The 19654-nt window shown below is 45.5% G+C and overlaps 2 protein-coding genes across 5 annotated transcripts in view; one reads left to right on the plus strand and one right to left on the minus strand.

Annotated features, from left to right (window-relative positions):
• Positions 1–831: 831 nt before the first annotated feature.
• On the plus strand, positions 832–4631 carry MED28 (mediator complex subunit 28). The gene is made up of 4 exons (XM_090035674.1): positions 832–1053; positions 1137–1203; positions 2869–2981; positions 4255–4631. The coding sequence occupies exons 1-4, from the start codon at positions 892–894 to the stop codon at positions 4450–4452; spliced, it is 540 nt and encodes a 179-aa protein (XP_089891800.1). The 5' UTR covers positions 832–891; the 3' UTR covers positions 4453–4631.
• A 139-nt stretch (positions 4632–4770) lies between these two features.
• The window catches only part of FAM184B (family with sequence similarity 184 member B), a 90657-nt gene continuing 75773 nt past the window's right edge, over positions 4771–19654 (minus strand). For all 4 annotated transcript variants that reach the window (XM_090035666.1, XM_090035667.1, XM_090035665.1 and 1 more), the window contains 5 exons: positions 16176–16322; positions 14599–14716; positions 14024–14128; positions 12211–12413; positions 4771–7054 (listed from right to left, as the gene is read on the minus strand). In XM_090035666.1, the coding sequence (XP_089891792.1) occupies positions 6964–7054; positions 12211–12413; positions 14024–14128; positions 14599–14716; positions 16176–16322 (664 nt within the window). In that variant the 3' untranslated portion in view covers positions 4771–6963. The remainder of the gene's footprint in view (positions 7055–12210; positions 12414–14023; positions 14129–14598; positions 14717–16175; positions 16323–19654) is intronic.

The following is a 19654-nucleotide window of genomic DNA, read 5'->3' on the forward strand; positions in this document are numbered from 1 at the left end:
TTTTCATCTCAGAAGGCATAATTCACTGGGAGTGGAATGGGGAAACCTGTGCCCTTCCTCTTTGCTGGGGAGAAGCTCACTCTGCCCTCGTAGGGACATTCAGTTTCTTCTGGAAAAAGTCACTGCTCTCCCAGAAGAAACTGAGAATATAGATATTCAGGTTTTTTCTCCCAGAGTAGAAATGGCCACTCTAGGAGAAAAATAGCCTGAGAACAGCCAAGGTTAAATTACTTCCAGAAGAGTTGCTCTAAATGCTAATATTGTAGGCTGACAATGAGCAGGCCAGGTTAGCCAACCTCTGCACTACTGCCCTCCATCTCTTGCCAGGTGTAATAAGGGAGCCTACAGGGCTGCCCCCCTGCTGGAAACCAGCACTGCACTCGGATGTCTGTATCCATGGCTCTGGGCAAGTTCTTTTACTTACTAGGGAAACAAACCTGGGAGCATTCTCCCCGATTATTAGCACATGTGTACAGGCTGCTGTCTGTTCCAGAGCAAGAGTCTGAACTCTCTGCAGCCCTAGAAGCTCCTGGGCCCACAGAAGTGGCTTGGGGATGGGAGCTGTCGGGAGCCAGCGGTTGTACCGCACGCTAGCAGCTGCAATGGCGATTCACTCGAATCAGCCTCGGTTGTCCCAGGATAAAGCACCAGCTCGGACACTGCGCGGGGACCAGGACCCACGCGGGCAGAAACCCTGGACAGCGCATCGCCCGGGGCCGCCGAAGCGGATCCGAGCTCAGCTTGCGTAACCGACAGGCCGCGGAAGGCCTCCGCGGGGGGGCACTACCTCACTCTCCCGGGCAGAGCTCGCTGCGCATGCCCCTCAACGCGCGAGAAGGGCTCGTGCGCGCAGGCCCACGGCGCGTGCGTAGCTGCCGCCGGCGGCGCGTCATGGCGGCGCTGAGCGGGATGTTCACCAACCAGCCCCCAGGGCCGCCACCGCCACCTCCCCCGGGACCGCCGGGCGGCCCAGGCCCAGCCGGGCTCCTCCCCGCCGCCGGGCCGCGCAACCCCAACAGCACGCTGGTGGACGAGCTCGAGGCCTCCTTCGAGGTGCGCGCGGGCGGCGGGCGGGGAGGCCCCGGGGGTCGGGGCCGGGTCGGGCCGCGCTGAGCCACCGCGTTTGCCGCCCGCAGGCCTGCTTCGCCTCGCTCGTCAGCCAGGACTATGTCAACGGCACAGACCAGGAGGAGATCCGCACCGGTGAGCGCAGCCCCCCGCCCTCCCGCTGCGCCAGGCCCCGCCCCCTACCCCGGGAGCCGGATTGGGGTCAAGCTACGCCCCTTTGCCAATGGGTGGTGGTTGGGTCTAAGCCACGCCCCCTTCCGAGCCAGGCTACAGTCCTTTGAGGGGGGGGGTTGGGTCCGGGCCATGTCCCCTCCCACCAGGCCCAGGTGGTTTCCCAGCAGTGAGCTTTGGAGCAGGGGGAAGCAGGCGGAGGGCTTCATGGCACTGGGTGGCCTCCCCGCTTTAGGAAGCACTCCATTGCGTGCAGGAGTGGGGAAACAGTGTATAGCAGGCGCTTGGCCCGCGGGACAGGTCCAGCCTGCAGCACCATGTCTGTTATCTGGCTAGTGGACCAGAAATTTGGCAGCAAGAATGATGGCACCACTCCCTGCTGCCAGATTTCCAGACTCATTAGAGACCATCGTCAAACTGAGGAATTGCCAACGACAACCACAGGAAATGTGATATTATGGAGAAAAAAACCCTGGTGTATTGTTTGCTTGTGCATTCCTCTAAGGGTAGCAGCTGCGAAGGTCTAATTTTAGAGTCCTCTTTATTATGGAAAAGGAGCCAGGAAGCAGTTTTTTTAAAGTGATTTAGGAATATAAGTTTCGTTGAAAATGAGAGACTTCAGGGTAAGTGCTTGCTGGCTTTAGAGCTGAAGTTTTCTTTTCGAAAGTGATGTCATCTCTTGAAAACTTTACCTTCTAGTTTTAGTTTCAGATATTAAGTTATCCAGGAATGAAGAAAATTGGTTTGTATTTCATTCATGTTCTGAAGTTCATTTAATTTCATAAGGAATATCATTCTGGATTCTATATGTTAACTTTGCTAGTTAGAAATTTACCCAAGGTTTTCACATATTTGCAGTGTGGACCCACATTGGAGGTTAGGGTATATTGGGTTTTTATGGCCCATTGTCATCAGAAAAATGTAGATAAAACCCTTATAGTGAAACTGGAAACAAACACATTATCTTCCATATTCTATAAAGTCCATTTGAAAGCAGCTATTGCAAAAGTTCTAAGTAATGTGTTGAGCGCAGTTTATAGATGTTTGATTTTATTATTTACTTTCCATTATTTGACATGGGGGTTGTCAGCTGGGGGTATGTGCACTCCTGGGAGTACTTGGACCAGTCCTAGGGGGTACTTGTGGGCAGGCAGGGATAGAGTGCCGCCGCCTCCCAGGAACAGGGCAGTGGTGCCCCTCTGCAGGGTGGGGAAGCTTGCATGGGGCAGCTGCCCCGGCCACACACCAGCCCAGTGAGCTTCCCTGTCGCTGGCCCAGCTCCTGGGAGGTGGCAGCGTGTTGTCCCTGCCTGCAGTCCTCACCTCCCTGCTCTGTGGCCAGCCACTCACTACCCACCTCTGCCTCCCACCACCAGTTCGGCATCCAGCTTGGGTGTATTTAGACTAAAAAAGGTTGAAAATCCCAGATTTAACACCTTCAAGTTGCATCTGTTTGTGCTACTAAAAGTTTATGGAATATTTTTGGAAAATGGGATTGAGCCAAATACATTTTCAGATGTGGGAACCTAGGCCATTTTTACACTTTCTTTTGTCTAGTGACTGATTTTCATCTCTTGTTGTAATTAATCTGTTCAGTTTCTCTCCGGATTATTTTGTTTCTGTATTTTAGGCGTTGATCAATGTATCCAGAAATTTCTGGATGTTGCAAGACAAACTGAATGCTTTTTTCTACAAAAAAGACTGCAGCTCTCAGTTCAGAAACCAGAGCAAGTTATTAAGGAGGTAGGAAGTTACTGTCTTAATCTGTTTATCTCAGCTGCAGCTTAACAAAGCATGTTTTATTTTGTGATAGTACAGAAGAAACCAGTACTAATAGACTCTTTAATCTCCCCATCCACAGCCAGAGTAGATTTTTGAAATTTGTCCCCAAGGCCAGTTTAGAAATACAACATTGTCTTGCCACTATATAAAAAGGTCCATAAAAAGTGTAGCATTACAAATATGTACCACCGAACAGGATTCTTCTCCAAAGAGCCTAGAATCTAAAGATGTTTACTCAGTTTAAGAGTTTTTTTCTCCATTCAATGTGGGAAGGGGAGAGGAGGGAGGCGAGCTCCTTGTCTCAGATTTGAGTACAAGTCAGAGGGAAGGAGGCTGCAGTTCCAAGGACAGGTTTGGAGTTGGAGCCATAGCTGATGCCATGCACCTTCCCTTTCCCTGCAGCCTTTGATCCCTGCAGCAGGGGAGCCTGTGTGTGGGTGGGGATGTGGCACAGGGTGGCAAGTTGGGGGGTGGGGCAGGTTCCTGTGCGTACAGGCACAGTAGGGAGGGGTAAGTGTCAGGGATGTAGGGAAAGGGGCAAGCAAGGATGTCTGGGGGCAGGTGGGAGGAGTGCAGGCATGGGGCATGCAGACACTGGAGTGGGGAGCAGGTAGCTGAGAGGACACATGGCGAGGGGTAGGTGCCAGGCCACTTGATTCCCTTGCTGCCTTCCCCCTTGCTGATGACTGCACTGCTGTGATATGGGGGGATGTGAATTTAAGACAACCCTCCAAATTAGATTCTAGACATAGAAAATTATAAACAGATCATAACCCATTTATAAATTTTTCTGTGAAGGAACAGTTGAATCTGGATAATGCACAAAGGGTTTTGTTTCCCTTTCTAATTTCTCAGAAATCATTTTATTGGTGAATGGGAAAGAAACTGGTACTCTAGCAGCAGGTTGAATGGAAATAGCTAACATGCACTTTACCATCTATTTAAGCATTTTTGTGTTTAGTCTGGGAACTGTCCAAAAAGTAAGGGTTTTATTAGGCATTCTATTATTAGGTATCTACAAATGTCCTTACAGCCTTCCTTCAGGCACCCACAGTCTTATTGATGACCATTGTACCTGTTGCTGGCTTTCTGGCCGTTATGCTTCTAACATATGTTTGTGGTGACACTCGTGTTGTTATCATCATCATCAGGCATTCCACTAGGGTTTTGTTTTAATATATAATTTGTGCAATGAAGATCTTTGTAATTTACTAATATATTTTATCACCTGTAGGATGTATCAGAATTGAGGAATGAACTACAGAGGAAAGAAGCACTAATACAGAAGCATTTGAATAAACTGCGTCACTGGCAACAGGTTCTAGAAGACATCAGTGTGCAACACAAAAAGCCTGCAGAAATGCCTCAAGGACCATTAGCCTACCTGGAACAAGCTTCTGCTAATATTCCTGCACCCATGAAACAGACATGATTAACGAAAATGTCAGAATCTTTGAGCGGTATTTTAACTTAAAGCAAAATGGTATTGATCTTTTTTTTTATTTGATATATGCATAATGTATTTTATATTATAAATATCAATAATATTTGTTCCGTTGTGACAGTGGGACAAAGAACTAAATGTAAAATAAATTTAATCCTTTCCACAAACCATGGACTGGTTCTCCATTCAAACTGAACAGAAACTCCTTAAATGGCATACTTTAAGATACATTTATTTATGTAAGCCTTCCTTCAAAATCATCTTTCCTGACAATCAGTTAAAAACAACCATGCTTAAGAAAGCAGTGCAAGGTCTTGAGAATTTGCTCCTCCTCCCTGCTTAGATGAGCAGAAAGAAAATACACCAATGGAATGTGTGCATGCATAATGATCATAGATTTGAAACTATGAATTGTACAGTATTTTTCAAAATTCTATACAATATAAATAGTATAAAAACAGGAACATTTGGTCTATAAGCAAGTTTCAATGATCAAAGTTGAATTTTATGCTGAGTCTACCAGAGTGAACTTTAAATACGTTTATTGAAAACTACATGAATAGAATCTGGTAATGGTCAGACCATACAGAAGCAATTTCCTGACTCTAAGTATTTGAATAATATAAGGCCAGATTCTGTTCTACATCTTGGGTGCGTAAGTGCAATTCCAGTCTACCCTGCTCAAAGCCCTGAAAACCAAGTAATGTTTCCCTCACTGTTTTTGAGACTCATTTTTAAGGGTATGACAATATTTTACAAAAGTAGATGCACTAGTGAATTTTCAGGTACTTGAACTGGCTGGGGGGCTGCACCCAAACAGTGGTAGTGGATGGGTCATTTTCGACCTGGAGAAATGTGGGCAGTGGGGTTCTGCAGAGCTCGGTCCTCGGGCCTGCACTGTTCAACATCTTCATCAGTGACTTGGATGAGGGGGTAAAAAGCACCCAGTTCAAATTTGCTGATGACACTAAGATGTAGGGGGAAGTGGGCATGCTAGAAGGAAGGAATAGGCTACAATTGGACCTAGACAGGTTACATGGGTGGGCAGACAAGAATAGGATGGGATTCAACACTGACAAGTGCAAGGTGATGTACCTAAGGAGGAAGAACCAGCACCATACCTACAGGATGGGGAACTCCCTTCTCATCAGTGCAGAGGCAGAAAAAGATCTTGGAGTTGTCATTGATGCTGAGATGAACATGGGCCGGCAGCGTGGGGATGCAGTCAGGAAGGCCAACCACACCTTGTCATGCATCTCAAGCAGGCCCAAGGAGGTGATACTCCCCCTCTACGCGGCACTGGTCAGGCCACAGCTGGAGTACTGCATCCAGTTCTGGGTGCCACACTTCAAGAGGGACGTGGACAACATGAAGAGGGTCCAGAGGAGGGCCACTTGCATGATCACGGGGCAGCAGGGCAGGCCCTATGAGAAGAGGCTACAGGACCTGAACTTGTTCAGCCTCCACAAGAGAAGGCTGAGGGGAGATCTAGTGGCCTGTTACAAACTAGTCAGAGGGAACCAGCAGGCATTGGGGGAGTCCCTGTTCCCCCGACCACTACCAGGAGTGACTAGAAATAATGGTCACAAGCTAGCAGAGGGTAAATTCAGATTAGACATCAGGAAGCGCTACGTCAGTTAGGGTGGCTAGGATCTGGAACCAACTTGCAAGAGAAGTGGTGCTGGCTCCTACCCTGGGGGTCTTTAAGAGGAAGCTAGACAATCACCTTGCTGGGGCTGTTTGACCCCAGTACTCTTTCCTGCCATGGCAGGGGGTCAGACTTGATGATCTGCTCAGGTCGCTTCCGACCCTACCAACTATGAAACTGAACCAGTTGAATAAAATCATACTTAGGTACCAAACTCCACTTAGACTTGTACTAGGTGCAACAGAATCTGGCCACTAGTCCTAAGTTCCCTTTTACACATACACCATCCCAGGAGGTATGCCACTATACAATATAAAATTTAACAAAAACTACCAGACTAAACAAACACCCTCTAAAAATAGCATTCAAATAAACTGAGATGATTTAACAGCCCAAGAAAGGGAGAAAATGGGTAGAGGAGATAATAAATATGAAACCAAGTGTGACTATACTGAAAAATTCTGTAAAGTTATAAGGTGTTCTTTTAAAAAGAAGCCAAACTGACAGGGCCATGAGGCACCAAGAAACAAATTCAGTACTCAAAAGTAGCTGCACAAGAAATACATTCTTACCTTGATACGGAAGACTTTCTGTTTAACATGGGCACTGGATTGACTGTATACTTACCTATAATCTTTCGTCCAGCTCTCATGTTTCGGGAGGTTATTTATTATCCCATGTACATGAGAGACCCATGTGTACAATCCCATAGTCAAAAACAGTAAATTCCTATGAAGGTCTGTGCAAATTACACATAGATATATTTTTCAGATCAGTTCACTGGGCAAACATTTCTCAGGAGTGAAATCATCTGATCTCATAATTTGAAGTACTAGAGAAATAGTTGTTTTTTAAAATGAGAAGTATTTAGTAAACCATTCTTGATGCCGAGGGTCTTGTTTCTTGTCATCTATAAATTTTGATGCTTCATTGTCTTGTTTCCTGTACAAAAAGATAAATGGCAGTATTCCTTGAATTCTTACCCATACTTAATCCACATTTCTTTTTCCATAAGAACTTGGCATGGCATGGGAGGAGTTGTTCTTACATGAGTCAGAAGAGGCAAGAAGATGCCAACTGCAACCCTTATATGATCAGTGAGAAGTAGCTGTGGTAATCTGAGTATTTAAATCACTTCTACTTGGTAGCCACCTCTTTGCATGTCCTTGCAGCCAATGAAGTGAGCTCTTCCTCATGAAGGTTTACGCATCTCTGAATCAATTAGTCTAAGGTGCACCTCTACCCTGCCTTCAACAACCCTCAAAAGTCAAATAATGAACTAACAAGCATTACCAAGATGCAAAAGATGGGAATATGTAGTAGTGGTTAGCAGCTCTGGAAAGAAAAAAATACTGGTTGACTCAGAATCTAAAAAAACCCCCCAAAACCCAAAAAAAAACCAAACAAAAAAATGTACCTTATTTCAGGAACTGAATCCTTGGAAAAAAGGCTGAAATTTCTCTAATCAAAATATAATATACTCTGATGTATGAAGGGGTTTGGACACATGTAGGTTTATTGAAATCTAAAACTGTCCTATCTGAATTGTATGATGTACTTTACTGATTACACACCTGGTTTTCTGGTACCCAACCTCATCTCCTCAACACTTGTACTTCACATCAAGGCACTTAAAATAATTACTTATTTATAACTGATGAAAAAAAGCAACATTCAAGCTCTTTTCTAAGCCCTAATAAAATTTTGTGCAAACTGCATCTGATTGACATTGACACAGGTCTCACATGACACAAAATGCTTTTGTAAGAACTTGCAAGCTGCCAGATTGGATCAGACCTTTGTTGCATCTAGTCCAGTGCCCTGTTGCTGCTGAAAAGAAACTGCAAAAGACAGGTACAGGGTAACAACTTTTTCCTAATTACTGGGACTTACTAGGTGCCAAACAGACAGGGCCATGGTCTCATTTTGGTCCTTAAGCATGAAGGTTTCTATCCTTTCCAAAGTGTTTGTTTTTACATGTACCATACTTGTGTATAAAGTGTATAAAGCCAGGTTTTGAAGCCCAATTTTGGCCCCTAAAAATCCAACCTCAACTTATACACTGTACCACCACTGTACCACCTTCCTCTGCAAGCGGCGCTGGGCTTGGCACTCAGCTGGCATAGCCCAGGCAGTGCTGCTCGCAGAGGATGGGCCATGCCAGCCGAGCACTGAGCCCAGCGCTGCTCACAAGGGCTGGGGACAGGGCTGGGCTCAGGGCTTGGCTGGCGCAGCCCTGTCCCCTGCGAGCAGTGCTACCTGGACCGCACCAGCACCGCTCACAGGGTATAGGGCCACACCAGCTGAGCCCGCCCTATCCACTGCAAGTAATACTACTAAGTGCTGAGCCAGCCTGTCGACTGTACCGCTCACAGAAGACAGGGCTGGGCTCGCGCTCAGTTGGCACAGCTCCATACTCTGCAAGCCCCATAATCTGCAAGCACATCCCCTCTGCAGGGGATGGGGCCATGTCACCTGAGTACCAAGCCCAGCTCCATTCCCATCCTCTGCATGTGGTGTGTCCCAAACCAAGTGCTGAGCCCAGCACCACTCACAGGGGACAGGGACAGGGCTGAGCTCAGTGCTCAGCTGGGGATATGCTACCCATAGGGGACGGGACCAGGGACAGGGCAAGGCTGGGTGCTTGGCTGGCGTGGCCCCAACCCCTGCAAGCGGTGCCAGGCTCACAGGGGATGCGGCTGCACCAGCCAAACATTGAGCCCAGCCCTGTCTGCTGTGAGCGGCAGTGCCGAGAGCTGAGCCCAATGCCATTTGCAAGGGACGGGGCTGGGCTTGGTGCTCAGCAGTGCTGCTCTCAGTGAACAGCACCAGGTTTGGTGCTCGGCTGGTGCAGCCCAGGTAGTGCTGCTCGCAGGGGATGGGGCTGTGCTAGCCAAGCACCAAGCCCAGCTCCGACTTACACACTGTGCCTATGAAAATCCTAATTTTCCTAACTTTTAAACCAAGGTTGACCTATACATTGTGTTGATCTGTACACTGTGAAATATGGTACTAATGTATTTTCATTTGTTCTTGTTGGTGATGCAGGGAAGTGAGAGTTGGTAAGGTGGAGTTGTTTTCATATTTAATTCTATAAAAATAGGTCCAGGATGATTGGAAAAGGGCAAATCTAGTGCCCATCTTTAAGAAAGGGGAAAAGGAAGATCCAGGGAATTACGGACCAGTCAGCCTCACCGCAGTCCCTGGAAAAATCATGAAGCAGGTCCTCAAGGAATCCACTGTTAAGCACTTGTGGATTCATCAAAGGTAGATCATGCCTGACCAGCCTGATTGCCTTCTGTGATGAGATGACTGGCTCTTTGGATGTAGGGAAATCAGTGGATGTGATCTACCTTGACTTTAGCAAGGCTTTTGATATAGTCTCCCACAGCATTCTTGCAAGCAACTTAAGGAACTATGGGCTGGATGAATGGACTGTAAGGTGGATAGAAAACTGGCCGGATCATCAGAGGGTAATAGTCAATGGCTCAATGCCTAGTTGGCAGCCAGTATGAAGTGGAGTGCCCCAGGGTTTGGTCCTGGGGCTGGTTTTAGACAATATCTTCATTAAGGAATTGGAAGTTTGGATGGACTGCATCCTCAGCAAGTTCACAGATGACACCAAGCTGGGAGAGTACACATATGCTGGAGGGTAGGGCTAGGATTCAGAGTGACCTAGACGAATTGGAGGATTGGGCCAAAAGAAATCTCATGAGGTTCAATAAGGACAAGTGCAAAGTCCTGCACATAGGACAGAACAATCCCATGCACTGCTAGAGGCATGGTACCAACTGGCTAAGCAGTAGCGCTGCAGAAAAAGACTTGGGGGTTACAGTGGACAATAAGCTGAATATAGGTTAACAGTGTTGCAAAAAAGGCTAAAGGCATATTGGGTTGCATTAGTGGGAGCACTGCCAGAATAAGTGATTCTTCCCCTCTATTTGACACTGGTGAGGCTACACCTGGAGTACTGTGTCCAGTTTTGGGCCCCCCACTACAGAAAGGATGTGGAAGTATTGGAGAGAGTTCAGTGGATGACAAAAATAGTTTGGGGGCTACAGCACATGACTTATAAACAGGGATCCGGGTTTTCCTTTTCCCACGGAAAAACGGAGAAAATGCAGATTTCCCTTTTTAGCAGAGAAATCTGCAGATTCTCTGCTTTTGCAAAAAGCTCTTGCAGGCTGGCACAGCTCCAGCCTGCAAGAGCCAACTGCAGAAAGGGCAGGAAAACCCCAGCCCTGCCCGGAGGGGGAGGGAGAGTGGGGGAGGGCAGGGCCTGAGCATCTGAGGCAGCCATGGCTGGGCTCAGGCTCAGACTCGTCCTTCACCCCTGGATCCTAGAGGTAAGTGGAGCTTGGGGGCTGTGAGGCAGGGCTGGGGAAGATGGTTGGGGGCAGAGGGAGTGGGGCGTGATGCCGGCCCCAGGCAGCATATCACAGCTGGGAGCAGAGCCAGAGGCTGAGGGGAGGGGTGTCCCTCGGTGGGGGGCTTTGCTGGCAAGCAATGTGGGACGCAGCGTGGTAGTGCCCACCATATGCGGGTAGCGCACATGCTGCCTGGCCACCTGCCCAGGGGAGGGAGAGGAAGGCTTGCATGCAGCTAGAGCGCAGCTCTGTGGCCAGCTCTGCAGCCACGGTGAGGGATGGTGGCTAGGGGGGAGCGGGGGCTCACATGCGGCGGCCGCTGCCGCTTACCTGGAGGGCCGTGCCAGTGGTGATGGCCGCTGCCTACAAAACCTCCCGCTGCCACCATGGAGCCATGCCCGGAGCTGTGCGGCCGGGTGAAGGCAGCAGTGTGGTGGTGGCGGGGCAGCACGCAGCCATCCCTACCACCGTCCTGCCCCAACCGCACAGCTCCAAGCATGGCTCTGCGGCAGGGGGCTATCCAGGACCTTTAATTTTTATCATGGATTTTGGGGTTTTAATCAGAGAATTTGCAATTTTTAATCAGAGAAAACCAGGATCCCTGCTTATGAGGAGAGGCTGAGGAAACTAGACTTATTTAGTCTGGAGAAGAGAAGACTGAGGGGGGAGGTGACAGCAGCCTTCAACTACCTGAAGGGGGTTCCTAAGAGGATGGAGCTGGACTGTTCTCAGTGGTGACAGAACAAGGAGCAATGGTTTCAAGTTACAGCAAGGGGAGTTTAGGCTCAATCTTAGGAAAAACTTTCTCATTAGATCAGTGGTGAAGCACTGGAATAGGTTACCTAGAGAGGTGGGGGAACCTCCATCCTTGGAGGTTTTTAAGACCCAGCTCAACAAAACCCTGGTTAGGATGACGTAGTTGGGGATGGTCATCCTTTGAGCAGGGGGTTGGATTAGATGACCTCTTGAGGTCCCTTTCAACCCTCATTTTCTATGATTCTATATAGATCTAATCAATAAATAAATATAGATGGTAATCTCTGGGCAGACCTAAATGTCTACTGCTTACACAGATATGATTGTGTTATTAGTTTAAGTAACATTTAGAAAACACATACATCTAAAAATGACATTAAATTTTAACTTTTCAGAAAAAAATGAGGGCTAGGCCAGACACTTTTAATGTTCACAAACAGGAATAAAGTCCTAATACAGGCAGTATCAGAGGAGAACTGAGCATCTGCCAGATCAGCATTTTGAGATCTCCATATTCATTTGCCAAATTACCCTCCTAGCCTCAGTCAGGTCTCTCCTAAAAATACACTTTTGCTAAATATGGGAAAATAAATAAAATGCACTTGTAATTATTCAGCTAATTCACAGGCCTTGAGGCCAGTCTGCCTCACTGAAGCCAGACCTCACCTGTTGCTGGCAGCCATATAAGAGAAGTTGAGTCTTAATGAATAACAACATGATTTTATTTACATTCATTCAGTCTTTTATGACCATTGCTTGTGCCATGTTGAACTGCAGTCATAAGCCCTTCCAGGCAGAAACAATGGCTGATAGCCTGCAATGAGCTCAAGGTAAGTGCAAGTGTTTGGAAATACGGACTTTATTGCAGAATCAGAGCCAATGTTTTTGGCTTTGGCACATTTTTCAGTGCCTGAAGAACTTTGAATATGAAATCATAACCTTCAAGCCACTAAAATATATATGTTTATTGTTTACCTTGTGGCCGTGCTAGAGTCCGAGGATTGTGTTGACTGATAGCAGGCCCTGATGCAGGTGGGACTCTGGTCTAGGCTTGTAGACTTTGTTATTTGAGGAGAACTCCTCTTTGATCTCAAGTCACAACTCAGAAAGCTCTTTGCGTAGGAGGCTAAATTCGGCACACTGACAACACGGCTGGGCACATCATCCAGTTTCTTCTTCTGTTTTTATTATGAGAAGATAAATTAACCCTTTCTTCTTCCACATGGATGATACAAGTTCTAGATAATGGGCTTATTGCAAGAAAGTATTGGGCAAATTCCATGACATTGGTGAGTGTTGATTCTATTTTGAGCATACAAAGAGGAAGTTCCTAAAATATGTGGCCACAGCAAATTCTGTCTATAACATTTAAAATGAAATCATTCTTGCAGGTTCAGCTAGGACAGCTGTAGTGCCCTGGATCAAAGCAGAGGTGTCAAATGCAAGCAGTGAGTTTACTTAACTTTAAAGTTGCAATAGCATCACGTATCTGACAGAGATCCTCAGATCTGATTGCACTAACTGGGGATGTCTCCTGCAGCTCTGCCAGGTGCGCACACCGTTTGGCATAGAGTCTTGCTTTTGCTACAGGTCCTACTGGCAATCCTCAGTACACACAACTATTTATTTGCAGTCACTCCTGGTCTAGAGCCAGGATAACTGCCATGTAGTCTGTTTTGACTAAATAACATGTTGGGTTAGAGTATGTTTGCACTATCAGCTGCAGGATGGTATATAGATACTTTAGCTGGCTCAGATAGCAGCAGTCAAGTCACAAGGACACTGACTTCTGTATGAGTTAACTTATCTCCATGTTCCTGCAGATAGATTCCTAATCAATACTCAGGCGTGGGCTACACTAAAAAACTTTGCCAGCATAGTTACATCAAGGCAGAATAAAAGTTTGTACTCTGCCTACCCAACATAGCTGTGCCCCACACCTCTCCCCTTCCCTAAATTTGAGCTCAGTTGTGCTGACAGAAGAGGGCATCTTCCAGTTTAACCTCCGTCATTAGGGGAAGTGCTATAGCAATGCCAGCAGAAAATACCTTTTGCTAAAATATCTCATGTTTTCAATAAGGAGCTCTACCACTACTGCTACAACAGCACAGTTATAGAGATCACCCTACTGCCAGCTGCCATAGGGATGCACAAAGCTGCCAAGGAGCTGTGTGGATGTGAACATGCTCTGGCAGCCTCCCTGTTGTGGATGCTGTCTGTTAAGAGAAGTTCTGGTGGCAGAAGCAGCCTCATGAAGATAAAATGTCCCTGTCCTCTAGGTCTTGCTCTTCTGTCCTCTGCCAATGTCTCTTACTTCTGGCCATGCCAGCAGCTAAATATGGAAGTGCTGCAAAGCCTAAGGAGCTGAGAATACATGCTATGCAGCCCAGACAAGGATTTTTTACTTAGCTTATCTGTCTGCATTAAGTGATATAAATTGGCCAGCTCTTAGGTCTATGCAAGAAATTGTTCTTACTCCTGCAAAAGGTCATATACATATTTGTGAGCAGCCTGTCTTATACCTACATAAATACACATATTTTGAACTGATACTATCCTCATCTGCCAGTTTTAGGTTAGTTCACAGGATGAAATATTACACTTTTACTGAAAACCAGCAGTACCATTACTTTTAATCGTAGGATAAACTGTCTGAACTGCTGAAAAAGAAAAATTAAGCCTAATCTCTATTCATTTACACATTGTATGTTCACCTTATCAATCATCTCTCAATATCCTAGTGACAGTAAAACATGATTTCCAGTTTTAATTGAACTACTTGTCTTACCTTCATGGAAGGAGTTAAACATCCAGGACTAGGATTGAAAGAAAAGGATCTATTCCGGTAAACTTCAGTGGTGGGTAAAAGTGAATGATGAAATTTTCTTCCTTCCTGAAGGGAATAAATTATGTGTGCCCATCATATAGTATTCAGAATAGTGAGAAAACAACTGCCTGAAAGGGTATGTGAAATGTGGATAGAGCCTTGCTACATAAATCAAAATGTTTAAGCATGAGTACAGATTAAATGCTGGGTCTTGGCATATGAAGAGGTTCTACTGAAAGATGGAAAGTATTCTTTCAATATTTTTAAGCAGATTCACGCTAGCAGGATAACATATACAATAAAGAAACAACATTTTTCCCTTCATGCTTCAATTCATTAATCCCCTAGGCTAGGAGCATCAAATAAGTGGCCTCATTCCTCTGAAAAGGTATTGTAAAAATGGGCTGGATTGTAATCAAAATACTGTATGAACAAATTTGCCAGTAATATTATGCTGGATTAATTAAGAGCTGGTTCACTCAAGTTCTGAAAATCAGCACACACGTTATGATATATACATGCCAAGGAAATCTCACCATCAGATGTCTGATAATCTCCTCTCTCTCACTTAATTTATCTTGCAAGCAACTTATAAATTGCATGTCTTCTTGCCTGGACTCCCGTTTTCTTGACTTTTCCTCTAATTCTTTAAGTCTGTGCCAAGAAAAAAATGCAAACACTTAAATCTAAGTCAAGAAAACTCTTTCAAGGCATAAGAGTTTAGCTTAGGTTTCTCTTGCTCTGTCCCATCATGGATTCCTTGCTTAACATACACAAAAATAATTCAGGCATCTTTTGTCAAAACTGTTGTTTAAAAAGGGTGATATGGTAAAGCTAGTGCCCATGTTATTTATACACACAATATCCTCTATCTACTGGGTGGGTCCAGCCCATCATACAAACTATTGTAAACAAGACTCTGCATGAACCAGAGTTTGTGCCAAAAGATCTCCATGCATGAATGAGGCCATGAGCTAAAATTTTATGAGATTGAGTTGTAATCCAGAGAAGCATCCTGTAGACTGTAGGTTATTTATTCTTTTCCTTTACCTGAACATTTTTAGGAGAGAGAAGACCTCTCCAGCTTCAGCATTCAGGGAAAATATAAGAAATGGGCAAATGACTTGTGACCTTCCCACCTGCAGTTGTCCCTCTTTCTTGGGGTCAAGCCACCACGGATGTGATATGTGAAAGCGGTTGACTAGAGAGGGGAAGCACTTGAGACACAGGGTTCTCTGTAGGACTCTCAGCTTTGAAACCTACTTCCCACATTGAACTAAAGTAGCCCAGAGCTGTTGCTTTCCAGAACATGTTACGAGACGCATCTATTTACTTGGGCTTTTATAAACAGTGGGATTTGATGGAGGTTGAAGTTGATCGGGGATGAGAAATTCTTTGGGTTTTAGGAGTCAAGTGTTGTTGGCTCTTGTGGGTTTAGATAACAGTTATCTGGGTTGTTCTTGTACTTATGTCAAAGCCACCTATTGCTTCAGATAGGTGCCTTTTTAACTAAGATCATTAGTAATTAATAACCTTTTATTTAAAGATCTTATTGTGTTTTATAAAGGTATATTATTTCTCACTGTAAAGTGGCATAACTAAGGCACTATGTCAAAGACTCATCCTAGTATCTTACAGTGATCCAGAACTGCAGTGACTTAGGCCCCTGAACCTAACCACCTGATCATGCCTTTTCACACTATGGTCTCTCCCCTGAAAACACATACAGATATGTTTAACTACAAGAGGACTACTTGTACCAGTAAAGTTAAGCACATGTACAAATGCAGGATTAAGATTTCTGGGATTATCTGATGAGGAAAATGATTTTACAATTAGTAAAAATAAAGAAGTACATTAATACAATAGTCCACAATGAAATTTACCATACAGATATCTTTTTATACATAACATAATATCTATAGCTTTACATTGATCAATATGTATGTGTTATGAGTTTTTCTATGCATCTTTTTAGTTACATGGAGAACAGTTATGCAACACACTATTATTCTAGTAATTAAACTATATTGTAACAAAAATAATAATTTAAAGAAATATTTATCACCAAAATAGGTGTACTGTCCTTCCAGCGATTATCTAAATGACTTACTCTGTTTCTAGCGAGACAATCTTTGCTTGGAGATGGGCCTGAGCACTGCTGAAATCAGACACCATGTTTTGGATTTCCTTGCAATGATCTTGTTTCAAGACATCCAGTTCTTTTTTATGCTTGCCTTTGAGGTCATCTTCCAGCAGCCTTTCAAATGGTATTAAAACATTACTTAATTTTCAAGTGCTTTAACTTTCATTACTGAGTTAGTGATAGGTAAATACTACTAAGGTACTACTATTCAAAGTGACTGGGGAGGTAGTTAAATCAGTGCAGCCCTTGACCAGTACTCACTCCTATGAAGCGTAGGCTGGAACTGAAAATTGGATCTAGCTGAATGGGGTTTCCAGTGAATGGGTGCAGCAAGCTATTCTGGGACAAGGGAAATGATCCTTCGCTCTTTGGACTGGAGGATTCTAAGCATCAGCCTTATTGTGTTTTTTTTTTCAAAGACAGGTCTCAAACTATATGCTGCTCCCAGCACTGTGGCTGCAGAAGAAACCCCAAGAACCACATGCAACAGTAAATCTTGACACCCTGTGTTTTAAGATGCCTGGAATTTTAAAATGAAGCTCTTTAATACAGCATTTAAGCTGACCATGGTCTTACACTTGGTTTAACATCTAGATTAATATTGTAAATGTCACAAAGGCTGTAAAGGAGCCTTTTGGGTGCGACTAACTTCTATGCTATACTTCCAAGTGTTGCCATCTGGAAGACACAGCTAATTATAAGGTCATATTTTACAGTGATCCATAACACTGTATTATTGTTTTCTGAAGCCAAACGCGACTGAAAGCCACAACAGTCATCATTACTCTAAGCTTCCAAATGAGAAACAACCATTGAGTAAAATATAAGGGTAAGTCAGTAACTTTAAATGAATTCTATCGAAGTTAACACATGCACACAAAGCAAAGGTCATAAAACTTAGTTTTATAATACTCTTCCCCTGACCCAAACACATTCTGGGATCTGGCAAGGAACTGACATGAAAACACTGGTTTTACAATCAGTGACTACTTGACTCATTCACTCTTGCTCTTTTGACTACTCCCTACATCATTTTACCTGATAAAGGTAATTTTGGCTCATAATTTGATTTCCTCTGCCTAATTTTGGCCCATAGTTGTCAAGTTTGCTGAATGCTTTGAGATTTGGGGGATAATGAGAACTCTCTAAGCATCACTCTGTATGGAGAGACTGAGACTAGGGACAGATATTACACATAAACCGGTTTAAGTGATCAGAAACTGGTTTAAACCTGAAACAGAACAGACATTCAGTGCACATAATCCAGTTTCAAAATGGCCCAAACTGCTCTGAGATAAACCTGGTTGAATGTAGCATCAGACTTAACGGATCTGGCTCAAAGCGGTGTCTGTCCCAGACCCCCTGCTAGTTCATGCAATGTCTGTCCCAGACCCCCTGCTAGTTTAAGATAAACCAGACTCCCCCAGCATCCCAGCATGCTCTCCAGGCTGGGCTCTCTGCTGCAGCTGTTGGGCTGACCCCACACCTCTGCTCTCTAGCCAGAGCAGGGACCAGCCCTAGCAGAGACTCTGGCCGGCATGGCCCCGTTAAGGCAAAGTGGGTGGGGAGAGGGTTAATTCTTCCCTCCTTCCCCTCTCACCCCACCGCAGCCAAGAGTCAGCCTGTCTGCCAGGGAGCAGAGGGGAGGGGGCTGCAGTAGTGGGCCCTGGAGCTCACAGACCCCAGCTGCAGTAAAGGGACGGAAGGAGAAATGAACCCTTCTCCCTGCCCCCTTCACCTTGATGGGGCCATGCTGGGTTGGTTGTCTTGCAGGGTGGGGAGGTGGGCTGTGTGAGGTGCTGGATGGGGACCCTGGCAAACATGGCCAGGGTGATTTCCACATCCTCATTTAAATCATTGATAAAGATGTTGAATAGCACGGGACCAAGAACCAAACCCTGCAGGACACTAGGGTTGTGCGAAACAGCAGCGTTCCACTTCCACGTGTTTCAAAGGAACAGCGTTCCATTCAAGTTTTGATTCATTTCAAAAGCACTGTTCTGTTCTGTTTTGTCAAAACAGTTTTGCTGTTTTGACAATGTTTCCACGTTTTGATTGGGCCTGGGAAGGGAACCCTTCCCGGCTGAGTTCCCCTCCACAACGCTGTGATTTGGCTGGGAAGCTCAGCCTGGTGGAGTTCCCCTCCAGTGCTGTGATCGGGCTGGAGAACTCAGCCAGGCTAAGTTCTTCCCCAGCACTACGATCAGGCTGGGGAAAGGAACTCAGCCCAGCTGAGTTCCCCAGCACTGCAATCGGCTTCCCACAGCCCCACGGAGCTCAGCTTGGTGGTGGGAGAATACAGCACAAGCAAAACAGCCAGTGAAATTTCACACAGCCCTACAGCACATCACCTAGTTTTCCTGCCTAGTGCAGGGGGGCTGGACCTGATGATCTTGCGAAGTGCCTTCCAGCTCCTCACAATCTATAAATCTATGAATCTACCACTGGCCACCTCCTGCCAAGACAATACAGACCTGTCTACTAACACTCTCTGGGTTCGACCTGTTAGCCAGTTCCCAAACCACCTGACTGTGGAATCATTGTGGAGCACTTCAAATTTAGTGTACTTCAGCACAGTGCAGACTTACAGGAGGATTCCCAGAGTGATTCGAAATAGCCAAAAAGGCATTCAGTGACATTATGCTCCAGCCAGGAGATTGGAGAGCACAAAACTCTTCATCTCTCAATCTCCAGTCTCTGCAGGTTCCCAAGGACACCTGAGTGCATAGAAGAGTGCTCGCTGGCAGCCCTCCCTGCTTCCCCCACCTCCTCTTCAAGTGATGGCAGAGGGAGAGTGGAGCATTATGGATGCTGGAGAACTGCTGGAACAAACATCTGTTTCAGGAAGTGCTTCAAAAGGAAGTAATTCCAATATGTCCCTCATACTTTGCGGGTTAATCCTGATGTACTTTGGCTGTTTTTTAAGTGCTTCTTTGGCCATGCCCACCTATACCCTCATGGTCTGGAGCACTCCAAAAGTACGTGGAGCATTCCAAACATCACATCCGTGCATGGCCAAAGTGATTCAAGTTCTTGCTTCTAAACTATGCTGAACAGGCTTTCAAAGATGGTACCCCTGGATATGATGCCCACAGATCCTTTTATACATACAAATTAAGGGGATTACACACACCATCTTTTATCAGTGTGGAAGCACTTAAAAACATGCCCATGTAACTCCGAGTCCTTCTATCTTTCCACACAGAGTGATGCTTATATTCCTCCCATTTTACAAAGATCCCAACATTCCCAACATCATGCTCAGGTATAAGAGATTACTCCTGTGTTCCCTGTGTGCACGGGTGAGGAGACTGCTGGCATTTACAACAGCCCTTAATGCTCCGCTGGAGCACGTATGGGTGGTGGCAAGATCATGCTCTTTGCAAATAAAGTTGTGGTTATGCTGAGGGAATGCAGACCACTCTTTATTCCATAATCAAGCATCT

Source organism: Crocodylus siamensis, chromosome 2 (assembly GCF_052110815.1).
Source record: "Crocodylus siamensis isolate JL-2025a chromosome 2, ASM5211081v1, whole genome shotgun sequence".
Lineage (NCBI taxonomy): Eukaryota > Metazoa > Chordata > Crocodylia > Crocodylidae > Crocodylus > Crocodylus siamensis.